The sequence below is a fragment of the Medicago sativa genome, chromosome 6 (assembly GCF_051527215.1).
Source record: "Medicago sativa cultivar Bolivia chromosome 6, Bolivia_mono, whole genome shotgun sequence".
NCBI classification, from domain to species: domain Eukaryota; kingdom Viridiplantae; phylum Streptophyta; class Magnoliopsida; order Fabales; family Fabaceae; genus Medicago; species Medicago sativa.
The window spans coordinates 79,598,393-79,621,029 of record NC_140754.1 but is presented as its reverse complement, the minus strand read 5'-3'; the positions used below and the strand labels follow the sequence as shown (position 1 = coordinate 79,621,029).

General features: G+C 32.1%; 1 protein-coding gene across 3 annotated transcripts; it reads left to right on the top strand.

Moving 5' to 3' along the window:
• Positions 1–1,581: 1,581 nt before the first annotated feature.
• On the top strand, positions 1,582–22,304 carry LOC146917185 (ketose-bisphosphate aldolase class-II family protein). Of its 3 annotated transcripts, none has more exons than XM_085718966.1 (43): positions 1,582–1,714; positions 1,976–2,113; positions 4,976–5,051; positions 5,895–5,975; positions 6,063–6,143; positions 6,465–6,541; positions 6,675–6,729; positions 7,075–7,123; positions 7,377–7,514; positions 7,883–7,961; positions 8,368–8,446; positions 8,861–8,910; positions 9,162–9,356; positions 10,059–10,134; positions 11,349–11,429; positions 11,508–11,588; positions 12,624–12,700; positions 12,784–12,838; positions 12,943–12,991; positions 13,189–13,326; positions 13,658–13,739; positions 13,848–13,926; positions 15,213–15,259; positions 15,597–15,808; positions 15,906–15,993; positions 16,507–16,626; positions 16,721–16,839; positions 16,921–16,993; positions 17,097–17,216; positions 17,353–17,421; positions 17,521–17,691; positions 17,782–17,829; positions 17,997–18,138; positions 18,345–18,442; positions 18,623–18,767; positions 18,909–18,997; positions 19,073–19,183; positions 19,732–19,806; positions 20,390–20,455; positions 20,598–20,786; positions 20,875–20,985; positions 21,512–21,592; positions 21,996–22,304. In XM_085718966.1, the coding sequence occupies exons 2-43, from the start codon at positions 2,012–2,014 to the stop codon at positions 22,173–22,175; spliced, it is 4,134 nt and encodes a 1,377-aa protein (XP_085575092.1). In that variant the 5' UTR covers positions 1,582–1,714; positions 1,976–2,011; the 3' UTR covers positions 22,176–22,304. The 3 variants fall into 3 exon arrangements, with proteins under 3 accessions (XP_085575092.1, XP_085575093.1, XP_085575091.1); XM_085718967.1 differs by lacking the exon at positions 1,582–1,714 and adding an exon at positions 1,823–1,859 and having other exon boundaries at positions 2,003–2,113; XM_085718965.1 differs by lacking the exon at positions 1,582–1,714 and adding an exon at positions 1,823–1,859.
• The last annotated feature ends 333 nt before the right edge of the window (positions 22,305–22,637 follow it).

Sequence of the window (22,637 nt, the reverse complement as noted above, 5' to 3'; positions counted from 1 at the left end):
AGTATTACTTTTAAAACTAACCAATAATTAATAAGGATAATTTGGTAAAATAACCATTCTCTTTCTTTTAATCATTGCATTTCTTAATATGTGTGTAAACACCTAAAACGACGCTCATTTTAAAACGGAGGGAGTGGTATTTTCTCATAAACATATTGCATTTTTTACTCAGAGATGAAGAAATCCTTACATTATTAAACATTACGCAGATTTAACTTTTTCGTTATTGACTAAACTACTTATCTTAACTTAAAAAGAAAATGCTAAAAGGGCCTTAAAACATTGATTAAGAAAACAAATATAAAAATATTGTATCGAAAAATAGCGAGTTTAACCTTTTATAAATTTAGTGTGTGTTTGGTTCAGCTTTGGATATAATTGATTCTGACAGAATTGATTCTGATAGAATTGATTCTGACAGAATTGATTCTGAGAGAATTGATTTATGTTTGGATACAATTATGTAGAATTGATTAAACAAACTGATTTATGTTTGGATACAATTATGTAGAATTGCTTTTGAATGTATAATTACTAAAATAGACATAGCTAAAGGAGAATTGATAAAGAAGGAGAATTGATAAAGGGCAATAAAGGAAAATAATAGGTTGTAATAATAAAATATAATATTTACTGTTTATAATTGATTCTAGAAAAGCTAGAAGCTAGGATTTGTAGCTTCATGGAGAATTGCTTTTGGAGGATAAAAGCAATTCTGAAAAGCCAAACCAAACACGTTGTTTTTGGCTAGAATTGCTTTTGGCACTGTAGAGAATTGCTTTTGGCTGGGCAGAAGCTGAACCAAACAGGCCCTTAAAAATGATTGTTTTCAATGCAGAAGTGTATTTGTCATCATCATCCTTTAAAAAAATGGATTAGAATTTTTTTTGAGAGGATTGATGTTGATGCATCTCCCAATGCCATTATTCAAAAGACATAAATTTTACAAGTATTAGTGCGATGTTGTTGGTGATGTTAAGTTGAGGTCTAAAATTTTTCACATGTAATATTCACTAGACACCCTTTTTTAGTGGGTGCTATAAGTTTAATTTTGATTCAACAAAATTCCAATAGAGAAAGTATTTAGAGGGAGAGATAGCGAAGATGTTTTATTTGATGTTAGTTGTTGGCAATTCTTTTCATTATAAGATTCTTAAGTAACAAAAGCTTTAGCTATCCAATAAAGATTGAAATTCGCACAAGACATGCAAATTTAGGCTCTATTTTCGTTACATAATTATTTTAGGATTTGTTTGGTGAAAATAAGTGAATAAATGATAAACTACCTTATAGTGGATGTACTTATAGCAGATAAACTAGTTTATAAATATAAAATGACATAAAATTAATATATTTAATGAATTTTTATTTTTTTCAATTAAAATTACAAGAGTAAAATTGAGATAAATGATAATAAACTATAAACTACCTGAATTAACTTATCAAAGAACACTATAAACAAGTAAAAATAAGTTATAAACTCGTGATAAAATTATAATTACCAAACATATATTTTTCAAACAAATAAACTTATAAGATATAAACTCATAATTATGTGATATGTCTTACCACCTTAATCCTTAATTAAGTTAACTATTTTTGGTAGAATTTTCTTAACCACTCATACTAACCTTGTGTATCCTCATTGAACAAGAAAGCATGTAAATACCAAAACCGGGCCCTGAGGCTGTCGCGGATCTTTATAGTGATCAAGGTACCTCCATTGGGATCCATTTAGTACCAAATGAAAAAGTCCACTCAACTGTGATTCTTATATTTTGTCAATTTATCTATATATAGACAAAACTCAAGCGTGTATTTCGATTTTCTACGAACACTAACACAAATAAACACAAATTGTAATTTCTTTACACTTTCCTTTTTTAACTCATTCTTCATCTTAACAACTTTCATTTTCATTTTTCACTTTTCACTCTCTCTCTTCTTATATACAAGTTTGTTTATTCGGTTTTAGGATTTGATCGTAATTTCGAATTGGAAGGTGTTAACAATGGAGTCTGGGAAGTTGATCGGGTTTGTTGGATTGGATGAATTAGGATTACAGATGGCGTCTTCGCTTCTTCGCCATGGATATTCTCTTCAAGCTTTCGAGGTCAGTTTTCTTTCTTCTTTTCTTTATTGCAAATTTGAATAGAATAATTATTCAGCTTCGTTGAATTTTTGAATATTGATTTAAAATTATAAATGCAAAAAGTTGCTTTGAATGTTCTGTGTGAATTCTTGTTTGTTGCTTCGAGTGTTCTAAAGCTTCTTCTCTCGATAATTACTTGTATAATTTTGACTTTACTTTTTTACCTTTTTTTTTTTGTTATTTTATAGTAGATTTTGAGGTGCTTGTAAAATGATCACTTGCATTGAATGATACATTGTTGATGTATATCACATTATTTAACGAGTAAAAACACAAAATGTTGTCCTCGTGAGCTTAGCTCACTCGGTGAGGCATAATGCATATATATGCACGGGTCGGGCTGGGGTTCGAATCCCGTACATGCCACTTATTCACATTTATTCATATGTAAGGTGAATTTCTCTAGCCGTTATACTAATTGACAAAAAAAAAAACACACAAAATGTTGCACTCTTTTGAAAAATACAAATACAAAATATGGCTAAAATTCCGAATTATAAAATAGGAGGGGTTAAAATTTAGAATTACTCAAAACAGGGGGTTTAAACATGCGTTTAAGCTAAAAATAAAAAAGGTAAGTAGAATTAAGGTCAAATAGTTATAGTGATCTAATTCAAATAATTGACGGACAATGTACAAATCTTTCTATTGTCGACGCATTTCAATTAAGTCATTAGATTTATGTTAATTTTGAAATATTTTTATCAAATGAAATGAGACTATATATTTATATAACTTAATTAAATAAAATTACGTTAGTTTCCGCGAGCTTAGTTTAGTTGGTATTGCTTGTATGTGTGGGCCGGGGTTCGAACCCCGGACACCCTACTGATTCACCTTACAAAAGTGAATTCCTACCCAATAAGCTACTTAACAAAAAAAAAATATTACCTTATATTACTTTTACTTTTGAATTATTTTAAATCTATAAACAAAATCAAATATTTTATTAATTTTATTGTAAAAAAAATTAATTTTTAAATAAATAATGCAAGTAATATTACAAAAAATAATAAACAAATTTGTGAGAGTGATAATTACCAAGGAGTAAATAGTTCTTTTTTACTTAAATACTTTAAAAATAAGAAAATGAGTAATGACTAGTTATATATGTTTTTCCTTTAAAAGATAAATTACAGGTTTTAGGTTCATACACTATTTTCTCTTAAAAAAAAAAGGTTTCTTGACGTACAATGTGTGTTTAATTTAAGTGTTCCCCTATAATTTGTGTGTCCCTTCTTATTTTATTAAAGCATTTACTATTTTCATTTCCTAAAAAGGGGTACTCCGTGTACCAAAAAAAAAGCAAGGAGGTATTAAACTCTTGAAGTGAACAATCTGTCACAGCATTTTAGAAACGTTGAAAATGGCTAAAACTTGTTTCCATGATTTAAAAAAATGTACAATCCTTAATTAGCATTTCATCTTCTCCCCATCACAATTATTTATTTCAAGAGTCACACGTATTCTTATTTGCAAGTTAAAATGAACACATATTTTAGAAAATAAAAAAAAAATGTTTTCACAAAATAAAGAAGACCTTAAATGTTTCCGTGTGATTGTGTTCTATTTAAATTTTTTTTGCCCGTCTTTGACATGGCAAGACATTTAATTGGACGGCCATTAAAATTTTCAAAAAATAACAGACGTTAGGTCTGTGTTAGCTTTCCCTAGGAAAAAGGTCTGTGTTAACTTATGATCAATTGCTTTTATCATTTACTAATTTCATATACCTCAACTTTTGTGTAATATAATATCACATATAATCGAAAATTTAGTAAGAAAGATTCATAAATCATAATATCACATTTATAAGCTCAAAAAATTGACACCTCCTGCATATTGGAAAAACCAGGTCCAACATAGACTAAAGATATGACCTGACTAGAGTTTATAAAGAGTGACATCCATCATCCTACAAGCCGGTTTTATAAGAGTGAATTAGGTCCAACCCTATAAGCCGATTTTTTTTTAGGTCCAACCCACAATTGTAAGACGGCGCACTCACATTGAACTTGTAAGGATCTGTTTGGGAGGTCAAGAAGCTAGTTTACTAGACTAGCTTATAAGCTTGTTTGGTAAACAATCTTATCTCACTAGATTATTATAACTTTATTTTGAGATGCTACTTGAAGAAGCATATAGCTTTGTATATATATAATTTTTGTGCAAATCCTTTCCTTTTGTTGGTTACCCCAGCTTTCACATTTCATGAATCTGTGTGCTTCACCTTTAAATAAACCTTGGTAGAACAGTATAAATTTGTCAATGAATGAAAATTTGATCTTCAAAATAATTCATATATGAGACCTTCAAATCATGGCTTCAAATGTCCAAGAACTTACTGTTGAGGTTACACTAAACTTGAAGCTTTAAGTTCTTGGACATTTGAAGTTTCAAGTTTAGTGTAACCTCATTCTATGATATTATCATCGTCAGGATACTCAGTCAAGGGTATCATCGTCAGGATACTCAGTCAAGGGTATCATCGTCAGGATACTCAGTCAAGGGTATCAAGTGACTGAGTATCCTGACGATGATAATATCATAGAATGTGGTAAGACAAATGTAATTGCTTTCTAGCAAAATAATGTTATTGACTTGTTGTCCGGCCAGTGGTACTTACCTGCTTGTGCCAATAAATCAGACATCCTGTATAATTATTTCTTCGATTTGTTTGTGCTTCTTCAATATAATTAGGCTTTTATTTTGACAGCAACTTTATGTTTACTTTAAAATTGTTTAATTGAAATAAATTTTCCTGTAGATAAGTGATCCCATTATAAATTTAAAATTGTTTAATTGAAATAAATTTTCCTGTAGATAAGTGATCCCATTATAAAGGAATTTGTAAAGCTTGGAGGAATTAAATGTGCAAGCCCTTTGGAAGCAGGGAAAGGTAATTGATATTTCAGCTATATTGGTTGACTATTTCGTAAATCAAAGTTATTCTTTACACTGTTTGACAACCTTTACCATGGTTTGTTGCAGTAGGCCATTTGAAATTGACATAAAATAATTGTAAGATATGATACAAATTTCAAAATTTATGTGCTTTTAATATCTTAAAATCAAATGCTGGATATGAACACGAACTGCCTAAATATCGTTTGAGGGGCCAGAAGCACTTGCATTATTTGCAAGCTAAATTTTCTCTAATGCAGACAGAATATTTGTTTTATGCGTGCCCATAACCAACAAAAGCTGAATCTTGTATGCAATGCATGGACTAGTTGGAGAATTTCCCAGTGAATACTGGGAAAGAATCATAAGATGTTTATCTCTCACTGTTAGACTGGAAACTAAATAGTTCAATTGATTTCAAATGGAATATTTTCTAAAAAAACTATTATGTATTACTATTATGATTTCGTAGAATAAATCTTATAGAAAACTTGTCTCTCATAAAATCAATCCTTCTCTAAGCAACATATTACGATTCCTATTACGTTTAGCAGATTGGAAGTTACTGCATGAAAGAAAAGATCACTAGGTTTTGAACTTTTTTCAGGTGAACATCTGTATTGGAAACAATCTGCTTTTCCATATTTTAAGTTTCTTTGAGCCCAGACTTTCATTATGTTACATGACTTTGCAGCTAATTACTAAACATCATCTAGAGAAAGATAAGCCTTAGATTAAATATTACTATTACAACTGGGATGCCATCATAGCAAAAAAATGAATGGAATATTGTTTCCGTCATTATCTCCACTAACGCATATCTTTTTCTCACTTGCAGGGGTAGCAGCTTTAGTTGTCCTTATATCTCACACGGATCAGATTAATGATCTGATTTTTGGGAATGAGGGTGCTTTGAAAGGTCTGCATAGAACTTTTGGACATTAGACATTATTTATTTTTCAGGATCTTGGTTCATGTAAAAAATAATCATTTTTTGAATATGCAGGTTTAACACCAGATACCGTTCTTATACTTCGTTCAACCATACTACCATCAGCTCTCCATAAACTGGAGAAAGATCTGGAGGGTAACATATACCTTCCTTGTTTTTGGATAACTTAAATGCTTGGTTCTTTGTAAAAGTTTAAATTAGGGGGGCATGAGAAAGTTTACTTTTGTAATTAGGAGTTTAGAGGGCACACTGAGTTGATAACATTGTCTCTACTTTCCTTGTATTTCTTTCTTTTCATATATAAATTCACAAATACAGATTTACTGATAGGAATTCCTTACCATTTTCTCAAATATATCGACTATATCCATTGCACACTCAATGTACATGTATTCTGGAATGATTTACTGATAGGGGTTTACTGGCCAAAAGTAACTATGTTTATTTATCCTGTAGAAACTCAGAAGATAGCCTATGTTGTTGACGCATATGCCTCTAATGGGAGGTCGGATGCTTTAAATGGAAAAGTTACTGTAAGTTATTGTCTTAACATTGTTATATTTATCATACGTTGCATGTCTTGTCGACTAAGAATAAAGTTCCAGCTTTTAATCAATTGCTTAACTTTCATGTCTTCTGTCAACTGTTTCTGCTTGTGCTACATAGATTGTATCATCTGGAAGATCAGATGCCATTGCAAGAGTACGGCCTCTTCTTTCGGGTATAGTTTAGACCTGTTTGTTTATACAATATACAAACATGATATGCCATAAAGATAACTATCTTTATATATGGGTTATGATAGAAGACACCTTTTATGAAGGTGTCTTTTATCAAGTTACTCTATGAGCATTTGCGAAAAGACACCAACTTACTTTTATGAAGGTGTCTTTTAGCAAAGTTATAACTAAAAAGTGAAAATCACACCTAAAGGTGTGACTTGTTAAAAGACACCACCAAAGGGTGGCTTGTAACAAAACCCTATATGTCTATATATATATATATATATATATTTTTTTTTTTTTTTCCTTCTTCATGTTAGTTAATACTTTTTATTTTTTGACAGCAATGTGTGAAAAGCTGTTCACTTTTGAGGGTGAAATTGGTGCTGGCAGGTGCACTTTCTTTCTTGCTCTTGCTAATCCTAATTTTTTTCATTATGAGAAAATCTTTAAATGTGCCAGTTCTATATGTTCATGCCTTGCAGAGCCCCCCACCCCCCAAACAGTGTTGAAACATTACATGCTTCATGATTTACTTAGATAGTAATCCTAAGTTACTTTATATCGTAGAAGTTACTGTTATTCTATTTTGTGTTATGTCGGGTGTTTTTAATTTTAAAATATTTACCACTCCTTTTCATTGCAGTAAGGTTAAAATGGTCTCTGAATTACTGGAAGGTATTCATTTCATTGCTTCCGTGGAGGCTCTTTCTCTTGGTGCAAAAGCTGGAATTCATCCATGGATAATCTATGATATAATTTCCAATGCCGCTGGAAATTCATGGTATGCTTTTAGTCAATATTATACAGCTAACTTCACATTAAGCAAATTCTTGCATACACACGTACAGTTGTTGATGCTTTGGACTACATCTTTTATCTATTTATTTGAAAATGAAGTTTTTTGAAGGCAGGAAGAGTGACTAAACAATATTTAAAAAGGAGGCTTTCTGCTATCACAAATATTCTTCGATTTCTATAAACTAAAATCTTCTGGTTTCTGCACAAATAGAATGCTTTTTTTTTTGAAGGATGCACAAATAGAATGCTGATAATTAAAATGTGCCACGTACAATTTTGTTCAAATATTCTCTAATTGCAACCCCTCCCTCTCAATTATTGGAAGGTAGTGATATTTCATTTATTTTGTAGGGTATTCAAGAATAATGTTCCACTTTTGTTAAAGGGAGAGGTTAAGCGTCAAATTCTGAACACTTTGGTTAAGGAAATGGTAAGATGTTTAGAATCAAAAGTAATTCAATATTCATATATTTATATAGTCTGCGTTTTAACTTGTCTTGTGTACTTTAAATTGTTTTTTTGCTGATCTTTGGGAGGAAACTTTTTGAATGGGAATTATCTATTAGATTAGATATAAAACACTTTCTTTAAATAACAACCACTTTTTAGATTTTTCTGGATGTTCGTTTCTACTTTTAGAAACAGTCAGAATGTGAAAAAAAAACTATGATCTTCTAATTATAATGAAAAATTGTTTTCAGTAGCTTCTTAAAAATTGTATTAATTTGGTTCTTGTTATCAAAATTACTGTTTTGTTTGTTTACAGTAGCACATCTTGCTTTTGTTATTCTTTTCTAAACATTTCTCGATGGTAACTGAATTTGCTTTTATTCCAGGAAACAATTTTGGCTATGGCCAAGTCACTTACTTTTCCACTTCCACTTTTGGCGACAGCTCACCAACAACTTATTCATGGTACTGAATCCTGTAAACTACGCACTCCCTCTGGATTTTATTATAAGTCGTTTTGTCATTTTCACACATATTAAGAATGTAGTTAATTTTTTTGTTAAAAAAAAAAGAATGTAGTTAATTTTGTATTGTGAAGAGAAATTATGAGTGATTTTACAAATTTATGCCTAATTAATGACATGAGAAAGAGAGATCAAAAGAATTGAAAGAAGAGAGAGTAATAAATAATAAAGGGAATGATAAGAAAAGAAACGGTGATGTTTGATTGGTATTGTAAAGTGACATATAATAAAACACAAATATTTTTTCCAAAGTGACATGTAATAAAACATGGAGGGAGTAGTACTCATCTGCTGTCAAGTTTATAAAAAGAAACCCATCTACAGCTGACATGGTTTAGCAAATTCTTTTTTTCAGGGGTTTCACATGTTTGTCATGAAGATAATGATGACACAGCACTAATTAAGGTTAATTTCGTTATACACCTGTAGTGAATTTTTCTATGCTGTTAGAAATAATGTAAATAGAAACATTATGGGCTGATTTTTTTGTTTTATATTATTATTATTATTATTATGTAATTACTGTAATCATAGTTCCTTGTGATTGTATTTATTATATCCTTCGTGTGTTATTGACACAGATTTCATCATATGCCTTTTGTTTCTGACATCTTTCAATATTAACATATTTTTCTTCTTCTTCATTATAATGACAGATTTGGGATAAAGTTTATGGCGTGAAAGTTTCAGATGCTGCAAATGCAGATGCATATAAGCCTGAGAAACTTGCATCTGAAATCATTACTGATTCTGAGAGTAGGAAGCGGGTTGCTTTTATTGGCCTTGGAGCTATGGGATTTGGCATGGCAACTCAGTTGGTCAAATCAAATTTCTCCGTTTTCGGTTATGATGTAATTTCTCTCTCTCTCTCTCTCTCTCTCTCTCTCTCTCTCTCTCTCTCTCTCTCTCTCTCTCTCTCTCTCTCTCTCTCTCTCTCTATGAGATCTTAATCTATATTGCCTTAAACAAATGTTAAATTTGCTTTACAAGTTGATAATGGTATCATGTAAGTTAGTTGGTGGCTTTATTAATCAATAATTCAAATGTTTGTCCATATCATCAACCACATTAGTATTAATAAGAAATTTCCCATTTTCTATTAGGTATCAGAAAATCAAATGTCAGGTCCAAGATTAATCTTTTGGAGGCACATAGAAGTTTATACATGAGTTGTTTTTGAAGTTTACTTCCTTTGTATGTCTTGATATAGATTTGAATGAAAATAATGAGTTATCATTAATGACATACTATCATTTTAATTTAATTGTTAATCATTAAGATAACACCAAGTGAAGTGGCAACATGATATGCATCAGAATTAAAGATTCAAAGCTGATCTTAGCCATGATGGACAATCACTAATTCTGACTAAAGCTGGTTTTAACTTACCCTGTTTGTCATGATTGTTGGAATGTGTGTTGGAATGTGTCATTGCAATTTGTGTACGGTCTAGAATTTGGAAATTACATCAAATTATTTATTGAATATCACGGGTTTAAAGTTGAATGACCACTATAAGCATTTCAAATCCTTATTTTTATTTTTACATATAGGTGTATGAACCAACTCGAGTCCGATTTTCAGATGCCGGTGGCTTTGTTGGAAACTCTCCAGCTGAAGTGAGTAAAGGTAAATTTATACATGCCATACTATGTACCCAAACAAATTGGTACTTACCTATAGAGCTACAAATGATTTGGTACAGTATTGAATAATAAGATGAATTAATAAGTGACTTTTCTTTCCCTTGTGTAAAAATAAAAAGATGAAACTAGGAATTGTTTTCCAACTATATCTCATCTAAATGAAGTCAAACTTTACCATATTTTGTTTTTAGTGCACTTTGTTCTCTTTAAATGACACTCTTACTGAACACTCATGCTGTGATGAATTTCAAAACTAATGACTTGATGAGAAGTTCTCAACTCTTGGTATCCAAGTTCACTTGTCATTTCGTTGCACATACCAATTGCAATTTCTTTCCCGGTCACCATCCATGCTCAACAAGGTAAAATTAAAAGAGAAATGATATTTGTACAACCATTTTTAGGACAACCTTTTTCCCCTCTTCTTAAAAACAATAGAGAGAAAGAGGAAGAGAGAGAGAGAGAGTAAGAACACTGAGTATGAGAGAGAGAATTGTCCCAAAAGTTGTTACAAAATGGTTGTACAAATATCATTTTTCAAATTAAAATCAGATTAGTTTTAAATGTAGAGTTTAGTGAGAGAAAATTTATAGCATTCAGCAATCAAGAGACAAATTTATTGCAAGCTTCTATAAATCAATAATAGATAATAACTTATCATCATTTCATTGTGTACTAATGTTGCCACAGAAAGTAGGCCGATGAACCAGCCTGTTTTATTTAGAATCTGGTTATTTTTAGGATCAATAATGCCCTCAAGGGTTCTTGTACTATTTATGTAATCTTGGTTTTGTATATGTCCATTTTTTGTAACTAGTTATTAGGGTGATATTCTCAATGAGCATTTAATATGTTTGATACAAGCTGCCTGCATCAACGATAATGAAGAAACAAATGGGAATATGATAAAATAAAACTGAAATAGATTTGCTATTAGAATCAAGAGATTCTACGTAAGCTCTAAAAGCGCAGGAAGATCTTTTGCGGTAATTAGTAATTTAGCTGTGTGCATGAGCACAGGACAGATGAGTTGTCTGTGCCAAGTATTGAACCCGTTTGTTTCTTTTTGTTTTAAATGTATGTTTTTTATTCTTTCTTTTTATGTAAATGACTTTTCTAGATTCATACAAATAAAAATATGTCAATCAATCTCAAGTCCTCCACACCTACCAGTTATTCACATATTATTGCTTACAGATGCTGAGGTTCTCATAATCATGGTCGCGAATGAAGTTCAAGCTGAGAATGCTTTATATGGAGAACATGGTGCTGTTTTAGGTGCGCACATGTATCTCGATAGCCCCTATTATGATACATCTTTTTAACTGTACTAATCCTTCTTTCTGCACTTTGTAGTTCTTCCTCCGGGTGCAACTATCATTCTCTCTTCTACAGTTTCTCCGGCATATGTGAGTCAGCTAGAGCGTAGATTGCATAGTATGTTACTACTCCGTTCTGATGGCTATCTAATGTGCATTATGTTTCAGAATTTCTTTTTTCCTTTCCTCTTTTATGCAAGAGCAATTGAGTTTTGGGATTGTCAACTCACAACTGTTACAATGGGCTTGAATTTTTATGACTGAATCATGTGACATGCAGGTAGAAGGAAAAGTAAATCACAATGTTTATTAGCCTAGCTGTAAATCGAATGAATTTGTAACGATAAAAGTAGGTGGAAGATTAGTATAAATAATTGGGTAAATGTTTCTGGCCACGTACGAGACATGAAGGCATGCCATGTTTTAGAAAATCTTCAAGAGATTAATGTTAGCTTCTGGTTTATTGGTGCATGCAAAATGGATAAGTATACCATCCTGTCAGCTTGTATTTTCGATTAATTACAATTGTCCCCTCCCACTTGTGAATACCCTGAAGACCTGAGTGAACAGAAATAGACTGTTTTAATTATCCTAGTATGACACACATAAATTTGTATTGTTACAAATCATAGATTAAAACTTTTGGACATTGGACACTCCTCATCTCTAAAACATGGTTTAATGCAGTTATATGTAGTGTCAATATCATGATTTGACGTACTTGGTTAGGAGTTCAATGGTAATGCTTAAATCTCTTAAGGCGATTTGTGTATGTTTGTTTTCCCCCCCATCAAATAAATCTAATTCTTAAAAAATGTGAGATAATATTACTCTAAATGCGCAGAATCTTCTATTTTAGGATTATGTTTGCTTTCGATCAAATTGAGAAATGTGTTTGTGTAAAAATTCTCACCTGGTTATTATTTTGAGTTTAATGACTGTGAACTGACAATTGAACATGGTATAGTAGATATGCATATAATCTAAAGTTCCCGTTATTTGAACCTTGGTCATGGTTACTTGTATGATGTTCATAAGGAATGTTGTTTCGTTATATGGAATGATTTTCACAGTTCGTTTTACAGCATGCTTTTATTCCTTTAATGAAGGATGTAGTTGACTAACTGTTATTTGTTAACATGGAATAACACAGATGAAGGTAAGAATTTAAAGTTGGTGGATGCCCCTGTTTCCGGTGGTGTTCAGAGGGCCTCCGACGGAACACTTACGGTATGGCGCACGTCTTTGGTTTTTAGATAAACTGCTCTTTTGATTTTGTGAACTGAGGCACTGAAGTCATGTATATTTCTTAGATAATGGCTTCAGGGACTGATGATGCTCTCAAGAGTGTCGGCAATGTCTTATCAGGTAACACGTACTTAGCGTAGAAGTGAATAATGTCAATTCTGTATCTGGGTTTACAGATTTTTGAAATAATTTTCTGGTTATTTCATGTTGTTCTTTTTGATCAGCCTTGAGCGAAAAGCTTTATGTTATCAAAGGTGGTTGTGGTTCTGGAAGGTATTGTTCAATTTATATAAGTCAATCATTCTTTATCCATTTTGGTCCTTTTGTTTCATACTAGTACTACTTTCCATATGCTTGAAACATGTAATTCAATGCTAACTCTGATAGAAGGTGACTGTAAAATTGATTGAATGAGATTAAATTAATGCGAACTATTTTATAGTATCATTTTGTTCTATTTTGTTCTCCAGTGGTATAAAGATGGTTAACCAATTGCTAGCCGGAGTTCATATTGCATCATCTGCTGAGGCAATGGCATTTGCTGCGAGATTGGGTTTGAATACAAGACTGTTGTTTGACTTTATTACAATTAGTGGGGGAACATCCTGGTATGTCTCTTCCATGGTGTGATCAATCTCTCCTTCCTTCTCTCCTTACAATTAGTGGGGGAACATCAAAGTTTTTTTTCTTTTCTTTTTTCATAATCATCTTTTGACGTTATGATTGTGTTCATGGCTTCTTTCTCATGCACTGCTCTTGGATATTTCAAAGGATTGTCACAGTTCCCTGTTTATTTTCATCTCTTAATTTGGACGATTTCTTCTCCCTAGTTGTCCACTTCCTTTTTTTTTTTTTTTCATTATTTTCTATATAATAACACATTCATAGATTTGAATAGCAAGTGTTAATGCTGTACTTAAGAGATGTATACTGTTTCAGGATGCTTGAAAACCGTGTTCCACACATGCTAAACAATGATTACACTCCTTATTCAGCGCTTGATATCTTTGTGAAAGATATGGTTAGAAATAATCTATTTTTTCTTCTCTATGTTTCATAGGAGCATTGTGAGACATTCGATATGAATAATATTTTAACATTTCTTTTATTAATATATTTTCATTCACAGGGAATTGTTACTCGTGAATCGTCTTCTTTAAAAGTTCCACTTCAACTATCAACTATCGTTCACCAACTGTATCTGTCAGGTTCTGTATATCACTTTGAATCTTTATGATGAATACATTATTAGGTTATTTTTTTCAATTTGATCATTCCTATTGCAGACTTTAATTGTTGGGAAAAAAAAATGAATAAAGCATAATCCTATTTTGGGTCAGGGGATAGGAAGCCTTGTTTCAAATTACATTAAACTAAAGGAAAAAAAAGAAGAGGGTGGAGATGAGCTTGTCGGTATGATGAAGGGTGGTGCATTTAGGATCTGTTTATTCATGCTTTTATTTAAAATGAACCTCATCCTATTTCATGGAGTGACATTGAGATACTGCAGAATACAATCCACAACTTGCAAGTGACTCACTCTTGGATCATGCATGGACTAATTCACTACACTAACTGCATATGCTACATCTGGGTCTTTTTTGTGCCAAGTAAATCAATTTTCTCATTAGTTTTTGATATTGAACTTTATCAACATTAACACTCTTATCGTTGGGGATCATTCAATGATTTTGCTCGACGGGAATACCTGTCAATTTTCATCCTTGTTTGCTAGTTTCCATCTAAAGGTCAATCACATTTTCTTTAGAAATGAAATGCCCTGCTTTGAGTGTGTCGCTTAGATCCCAAGGAATTACTTGAATTTCCTAAGGTCTTTCATCTAAAATTCCGCCTGTTATTTCTACGTGAGCATTTGCCTCTCAGCCGGATCATCTCCTTTGATAACACGATAATCAACATATACAAAAGTACAATTAGTTTAACTCCTTGTGAATGTTAGTTTACTCTCAAGATTGGAAGCTCTTGATACCATATGAAAATAAAATTCTGAATATTATTGAAATAGTTAAAATTACAACTCTAATATGATGACTGCACCTAGTAAATAATTATTATGAAAAAAATAAGGAAATACAATGTAGGCTAACAATTACGTACAATGTTACTTACCAAAATATTCAAATTATTCATTCCTACCTTGCAAGTGCAGTACATACCAAGCCACTTGGAAAGGGCTATCGGTAATTAATGAATTATTTCCAGGTGGGTCTTGAGCTCTAATGCGCATATTATTGTGGCACCCAAACAGAAAACATGTAAACAATAGAATTTAGCTATATAGTTTTTAGCAAAAACAACTACAAAAGTCCTTTTCCATAAGTCGGGGTCAATTATCAAACAACAAAAATGTAATGTCCTATCCTGAATCATATCTAAACAGTTTTCAACAAATGATGCAAAGTAGAAACAGGGAAAAAAAGACTTTTAGAAACTATAAGAAGTACTTGCTGATACTTGTATCATAATTGTATAGGTTCTGCTGCTGGATGGGGACGGAAAGATGATGCTGGTGTGGTCAAGGTATGAGAACCTAATTGTGATTGAAAGAACCTCTAGAGTTTTATATTTAATTCTTTTTGTTTTATCGGAATCAAATGAGAAAGCAATTAGCTTGACAAAAATAACAATTTTAGGCTCTGCCATTTTAAACAGTAAGCAGTAACTCTATGTTTGATATGTTTACCTTATAGTTGAATCAACTAGTTTTTCAAACTAAGGAAGAATTTTGTACTTACGATTTTCCTAGTTTCTGTATTATTTTATTGCATCTTTATTGGTGTTTACCAACACTAACCAACTACCTGAAAAGTTTGAGTTGTAAGGCGAAGTCTTATGGATGGTCTTTTCACTTTTATAGGTTTATGAGACTCTAACTGGTGTTAGAGTTGAAGGAAAGGTCCAGTCTTTCAAGAAAGATGCCGTATTGCATTCTCTTCCTCCCGAGTGGCCCCAAGATCACGTTCTTGACATACAAAAATTAAAAGAAAGCAATTCAAAGATTTTGGTTGTTCTGGATGATGATCCAACAGGAACACAAACTGTTCATGATATTGAGGTACTAACAGAATGGTACGTGCTATTCATTCCCTTTTGTCATTTCTCAAATAGTGACTTCTTTCAGAAGTAAAATCCCAAGTTATTATCAATTGGACATATTCTTGTGCAGGACTGTTGATTCACTGATTGGGCAGTTTAAAAGATCTCCAAAATGCTTTTTCATTTTGACAAACTCTAGGGCACTGAGTTCTGACAAGGTAGAAGCTTAGTCCTCATGTACCAATAAACCTACAAATTTTTATTTAGTTATCAAGCACAAGATGTATTACTCCTATGTTCTCAATTATGACCATGGATGAAAATTTAAAATACTATTCAAAGATAAAATAGGCCACATGTTTATGTTTTTCAAAGATTACACTGTGTTTTATTGTTTCCCTATAACTGGTAAAGCAGAGAAATGATATTTGTACAACCATTTTGTAACAACTTTTGTCACAACTTTCTCTCATACTCACATTTTGTTTTTACTTTCTCCCTCTATTGCTTTGGTTTCCGTGTCGATACCTACTTTTCTTTGTAAATTTATGGTTGTTCCGAAAGTTGTCACACAAATGGTTGTTCAAATAACACACCTCTATAATAAAATACTTCAAAAGAAATCTGATGCATGAGCTGTTCTCCAAACCAGAGTTCAAGCTATTAGATATTTCAATGATCAGAAATATTGAGTTCAATGAAGTTCATAATTTACATTTGATATTTGACAGGCCACTATATTGATAAAAGAGATTTGCAAAAATCTAGACACTGCAGCAAAATCAGTTGACAAGACCGATTTTACGGTTGTTTTGAGGGGTGATTCAACTTTGCGCGGACATTTTCCAGAGGCAAGGATGATTTATTTTAGCTCAGTGGTTATTGTATTCAATGGTATTGAGACTTATGCTTCAATTTGGAAAATGACACGACTGTCTTTTACAGGAAACAGATGCTGTTGTTTCAGTATTGGGTGAAATGGATGCATGGATAATTTGTCCATTTTTCCTTCAAGGAGGCCGTTACACTATTAATGATACACATTTTGTTGCTGATTCCGAAATGTATGTATTGTCATTCACAATCTAGCTATAAGGAGTCCTGAATGGATACAAAGTTATAATCCTACTTATTTTTGTCTGCAGGCTTGTTCCTGCAGGGGACACGGAGTTTGCTAAAGATGCTGCCTTTGGCTACAAATCTTCAAACCTATGTGATGTAAAGCTTTTTGTCCCTTCCTTTGACTTGATCAATTTAATTTATATTTTCATATTATTGATAAGAATAATAATGTCTTGAGATTCTTTTTATCCTGATATAGTGGGTAGAGGAAAAGACAAATGGTCGCATACTTGCAAGTAGTGTTGTATCTATTTCTATCCAGCTTTTGAGGAAAGGGGGGCCAGATGCAGTTTGTAAGCATCTATGTAGTTTGAAGAAGGTATGTTAAATTTGAGATATGGTTTCTACTCTTTAGTTTCTAAAAACATGTAGGTTTTCTTTGCCTACACAAGATATTATGAATAAGTAGAGGTATTCAATCTACTTACTGAGATTACGTATATTGCATTAAGCAGGGGTCAGTATGCATAGTAAATGCGGCCAGTGAAAGAGACATGACTGTATTTGCACTTGGAATGATCAAGGCAAAAATTCTTTCTTCTACTTTGTGCTTTTTCTTCTTCCCTTTCTGCATGTTTTGTTACTGATGAAAATGCTCTTGTATTGTTCTGACTTATTAACAGGCAGAGTTGTCAGGGAAACGTTTCTTGTGTCGCACTGCTGCTAGCTTTGTATCTGCCTGTATCGGAATCATTTCTAAACCTCCGGTGTTGCCAAAGGATCTAGGAATAGGTAGAGAAAGGAATGGAGGTTTGACTATTGTGGGATCTTATGTTCCAAAAACAACAAAGCAGGTGAAAAATTGAATCAAGTTATTGATATCAAATTTTCCAAGGAAACCCATTTTCTAATTTTTTTTTTTTTCCTCATGCTTATAATCTCAGGTTGAACAGCTTAAATTACAGTGCGGTCATTTCTTAAGAAGCATTGAGGTGATAAACATTCTAATTTTCTTTTCATCATTTGTTGTTAATTTAAATCGTCTCATGTAGTTAACAATAATGTAAATCTATTTAGTGAAAGCATTCACTTTTATGCCTAATGCAATATTTCCTTTTGAATTTTATTTGCCGGTCTGATTAAGAATCTTTTGTAATAGGCTTCCGTTGAAAAACTTGCAATGGGGTCTATTGAGGAGAGGGAGGATGAAATCAGTAGAACAGCTGAATTAGCAGATGTATATCTTAAAAATCGTAAAGACACGCTTGTAATGACCAGCCGAAATCTCATAACCGGGAAATGTTTGTCTCTCTCCTTTGTGATTTTTATCCATTCTCTCCACTTCTTTCTTGTCAAGATTTTATAACTATTTTAGCATTCAAGATCATCTCTAAGATAGATTCTCTGTTCTTGTTATGACCATTCAAAGAATGCTAGTGCATTTATATTTGTGAAATAATTTTTATGTCCCTCTTTCTAATCTTCCAGTTTATTTTCAAATTTGCAGCTGCCTCTGAGAGTTTGGACATTAACTATAAAGTGAGTTCTGCTTTGGTGGAAATAATGAAAAGAATAACTACAAAACCTCGATATATAATTGCAAAGGTACTCTACGTTTAAATGATTTAGTGAACCTGCATTCTGCTGTTTAATTAGTTACTTGTTTGTATATGAGATAATATTTAAAGATTATTTATTATGTACTGAAGAAATGTATTGCTTATCCTTTCTTTTTGATTATGTCCCAAGTTTTAATCAAACACTGACAGATAGTACCTTTTCTAGGGTGGTATTACCTCTTCAGATCTTGCTACAAAAGCCCTTGGTGCAAAATGCGCCAAGGTTGTTGGACAAGCACTCGCCGGTATTCCGTTGTGGCAACTAGGCCCTGAAAGTAGACATCCTGGAGTTCCTTACATTGTCTTCCCAGGCATGTCTTCTGTAGTTGTCATTTTCCTTCTTTTTAAGTTACATTTTGTAACCAAGTCTGAGTATCTGGTACTAACAAGTCTATATCTTTCTTCATTCTAGATCTCATCTCAATTTTTCGAAAATAATTTCTCTTTGGTAGGTAATGTTGGTGACAGTGAAGCATTGGCTACAGTCGTGAAATCTTGGACTTGTCCAACAACAATTTCATCAACAAAAGAGATTCTAAACGTAAGGATAATATGGTTCAAGGTTTTGCATCCGCATCTTCACAACTACTGATTTTCTGTTCTTTTTGGCATAAAGAATGCAGAAAAAGATGGATACGCTGTTGGGGCATTTAACGTCTATAATTTGGAAGGAGTTGACGCTGTTGTTTCTGCTGCAGAGGAAACGCAAAGTCCTGCAATATTACAGGTCAGAAGCATTCAGTTGAAAATATTGATTTGCATGTGTTCATTTTCATTGCTACGAACACAATTCAAGAGTTCTAAGCTTGTTAATGAAAGTGATGTAGTATGATAAGCCTAGAGTACTCCTCCAACTAAGGTTTCGTATGGTCTTTGAGGAAAAGAAATCTCAAAAGTCTATAATTTTGCATACAGGTCTCAATAATATAAGGCACTGAAGGGAGTTAATAACTCAAATATAATATAATCCTAGATATGTCCCAATTAATCTAAACTCCTAATCAAATTTAAAAAACCAAACCTATTTACAGGGATCAAACTATTTTGAGGAAATAACAGAAATATTATGGCATGCAGAGTTTTGAATTATTTGCAAAACAACTAAACTTTATTGCATTGTTGAATGATTGTTTCATATTAGTATTTAGTATGTCCGGTCTTTGTATATGTGCATCACTTTATATATGGGCTTTTTAGATGACTTGAAATTCTTTTATTTAATATTTTTAAAACTTGGTGTTTCTAAAGTTTTTGTACAACCTATATAATTTTCAGATTCATCCCGGCGCCTTGAAGCAAGGAGGAATTCCCTTGGTTGCTTGTTGCATTTCTGCTGCAGAGCGTGCTAATGTAAGTGGCAATGATATTATTTGAAGTTTTTTATTTTAATTTCCTTTGTTTTTAATAAAAAAAGAAATCATTTGAAGTGAATGGACATCTAATTGGTAATGAGAAAGAAAAGTTATTTGTCAAGATGGAACAAACAAGGACATGCCTTATCAAATGACACTGAAAAGTTTGTCGCTCATCATTTTTTTTATTACAATTTTTTAAAACGCATCTATTATTTCCATAAATTTTTAAAATGTGAATATATTGTTTTTGAAAATGCATTAGTGTGTCTTCCATCACCTCTCTATCACAATTATTCACTACATGAGTCTTCCATCTCCTTTTTAGCAATTTAAAAAGAACATAAATTTTATAAAATGAAACCTGAAAATGTTTTCAAGAAGTAAAATGGGGTCTTATGGTTTTGGATGCTGTATTAGAGTCAAGGGAAACCAGTATCATTCAACAAAACAAAGGGTGTTCTAACTTTCTGATTTGCATCGATCATATGTGGGTTAGGAGAGCACAAATGATCTTTATTCAGACTTGGATAAATATTTGTTTGTGTATTGTTATATTTCACTACCTATATTTCTAGCAGGTTCCCATCACTGTTCACTTTGATCATGGAACTTCAAAGGAAGATCTTGTGGAAGCTCTTGAACTGGTAATTTGCATTTGTACTCACGTAACATTCATACTTAGACCACAAATTCAATCTCAAAGATGATGTGTTATGCATTTATAGTTTTCTTTATTATCTCTACTTCTTACAAATAAAATTGTATGTCTGAATGCAACAATTCCAGGGAGTCAGTTCTTTGATGGTGGATGGTTCACATCTTTCTTTCGAAGAAAATGTTAAGTACACAAAATTTATATCATTATTGGCTCACTCAAAAGATATGTTGGTTGAAGCTGAGCTAGGAAGACTGTCAGGGACAGAAGATGACTTGACTGTCGCAGAGTATGAAGCCAAGCTAACAGATATTAATAAGGTCGCTCACTCCTCTATAATAAGATCTGAAAATATTCTTCTGTGCTTTCCATTGCTATACTTACTAATGCTGGTCTCATTTATTTCAGGCGGAGAAATTCATTGATGAGACTGGCATTGATGCTTTAGCAGTGTGTATTGGTAATGTGCATGGAAAGTACCCGGCAAGTGGACCAAAACTCAGATTAGATTTGCTTAAGGTGATAGTATATTTCTGCTTGTAATATCCATTCACTTACTTATTTAGCAAAAAATAAAAGACAGAAAATATCCATTCAGTTACTCATTTACCAAAAAATAAAAGACAGAAAATCTCTTAAATCAACTTTTCAGCAGAAGTTCCCCTATTAAAAAAAATAATAACAGAAATTAGCATATTATAGAAGTGAAAACAACTATTTTTCAACCTCTGAAGTATATACAGGAAGTACTTTTAGTTCCTCAAATTGTTCTATAAAGTAATCATCTTTTCAATGTATAATTCAATGTGGCATTTGATCTGTATTTATGGAGTAACATCCTTACAGGCTTGGTGATACTGAGTTGCCTTTAATAGAATTTATTTTGGTTGAAGCTGATTTTCTAGGTTTCCATGTCTTCCTCCTTTTTTTTTTCCATTTCAAAAAACAAAATTTCGGTATGCCTAATGTGTCCGGATGGATAGTCATTTGAACCATAGTTGAGGTTTCTTTTCATATTAAGATTTTGACATTCTACAATGTTTAGGAGTTGCGTGCTGTGAGCCAGAAGAAAGGAGTTTTGCTGGTGCTTCATGGTGCATCTGGTTTGGGCACAGAACTTGTTAAGGTACAGTCATATACATCAAAAATTTGTAATTTAAACTTTTATGTTGTGTCTGTCTTTAAAGTAACATCTACATACTATGAGCATCGAGCCTAGGATACAGCTGCCTTATATCACAAATTTGGGCTTGTGAGACTGTTTGAGCGAATTTATGAAAACAACTATTGACATGTCCGCGAAGTTTGACTTTATTTTCTTTTTGTTATAGAAATAAATTTACTATTAGTGCTTAATTATGCTGTTTATTCAAACCAAGAATTTGAAAGTTATCCTTTATGTTGAACCACTTATTCATAAAAAATAACTTTCATATGTGATTGGCAATGTAGATTTGAAAATTGAATAATACTAGCAACATGCTCTTTTTATATTGCTAACCTTGTAAGAGCTTCTTGATTCATGACAGGAATGCATAAATCTTGGTGTTAGAAAGTTCAATGTCAACACTGAAGTAAGAAAAGCATACATGGACTCCCTAAGTACTCCAAAAAACGATTTAGTTAATGTTATGGCTTCTGCAAGAGATGCCATGAAAGCTGTAGTAGCAGAAAAGATGCATCTCTTTGGTTCAGCAGGAAAGGCATGATCAACAAATTCATTTGTTAGGATTAATGGTGTAACTATCAACTTATGTAGTTTTCTAATAAAGAATATTACAGCATCATTAATTCATTATCTATATCTCCTTCAATTCAATAAATGATTATATTTCTTATTTACTTGTCTTACATTTGTGCTTTTTGTTTTGAGGGATCTTGCAGTTTTACTTGAATATACCTTTATTTATACAAAACATTAAGGCAAAGCAAGTTCTTTAACCTTAGAATTTGAATTGGCCTAAAAGGGAATCGGTTTATCAAAAGTGAATAAAGTGCAGATATATCTATTAATTGGAAATTAACGCTTGAAATTACAATAAATATATATTTACATCTATAAAGAAATTATGAAGTTTTTTAACTGCTTGATACATGAGTAATGTAAATGGATTTCACACAAGTATTTAATTATAGTTAATTATTTGTTGATATTTTACCATCTTGTTATT

Excerpts from the sequence above, each read along its gene's own strand:
- LOC146917185 (XM_085718966.1), top strand. The coding sequence starts at position 2,012 with ATGGAGTCTGGGAAGTTGATCGGGTTTGTTGGATTGGATGAATTAGGA. Across the intron at positions 12,701-12,783 it reads CCTCCGACGGAACACTTACG|ATAATGGCTTCAGGGACTGA; the intron begins GTATGGCGCACG and ends TATATTTCTTAG. Across the intron at positions 13,327-13,657 it reads ATTAGTGGGGGAACATCCTG|GATGCTTGAAAACCGTGTTC; the intron begins GTATGTCTCTTC and ends ATACTGTTTCAG.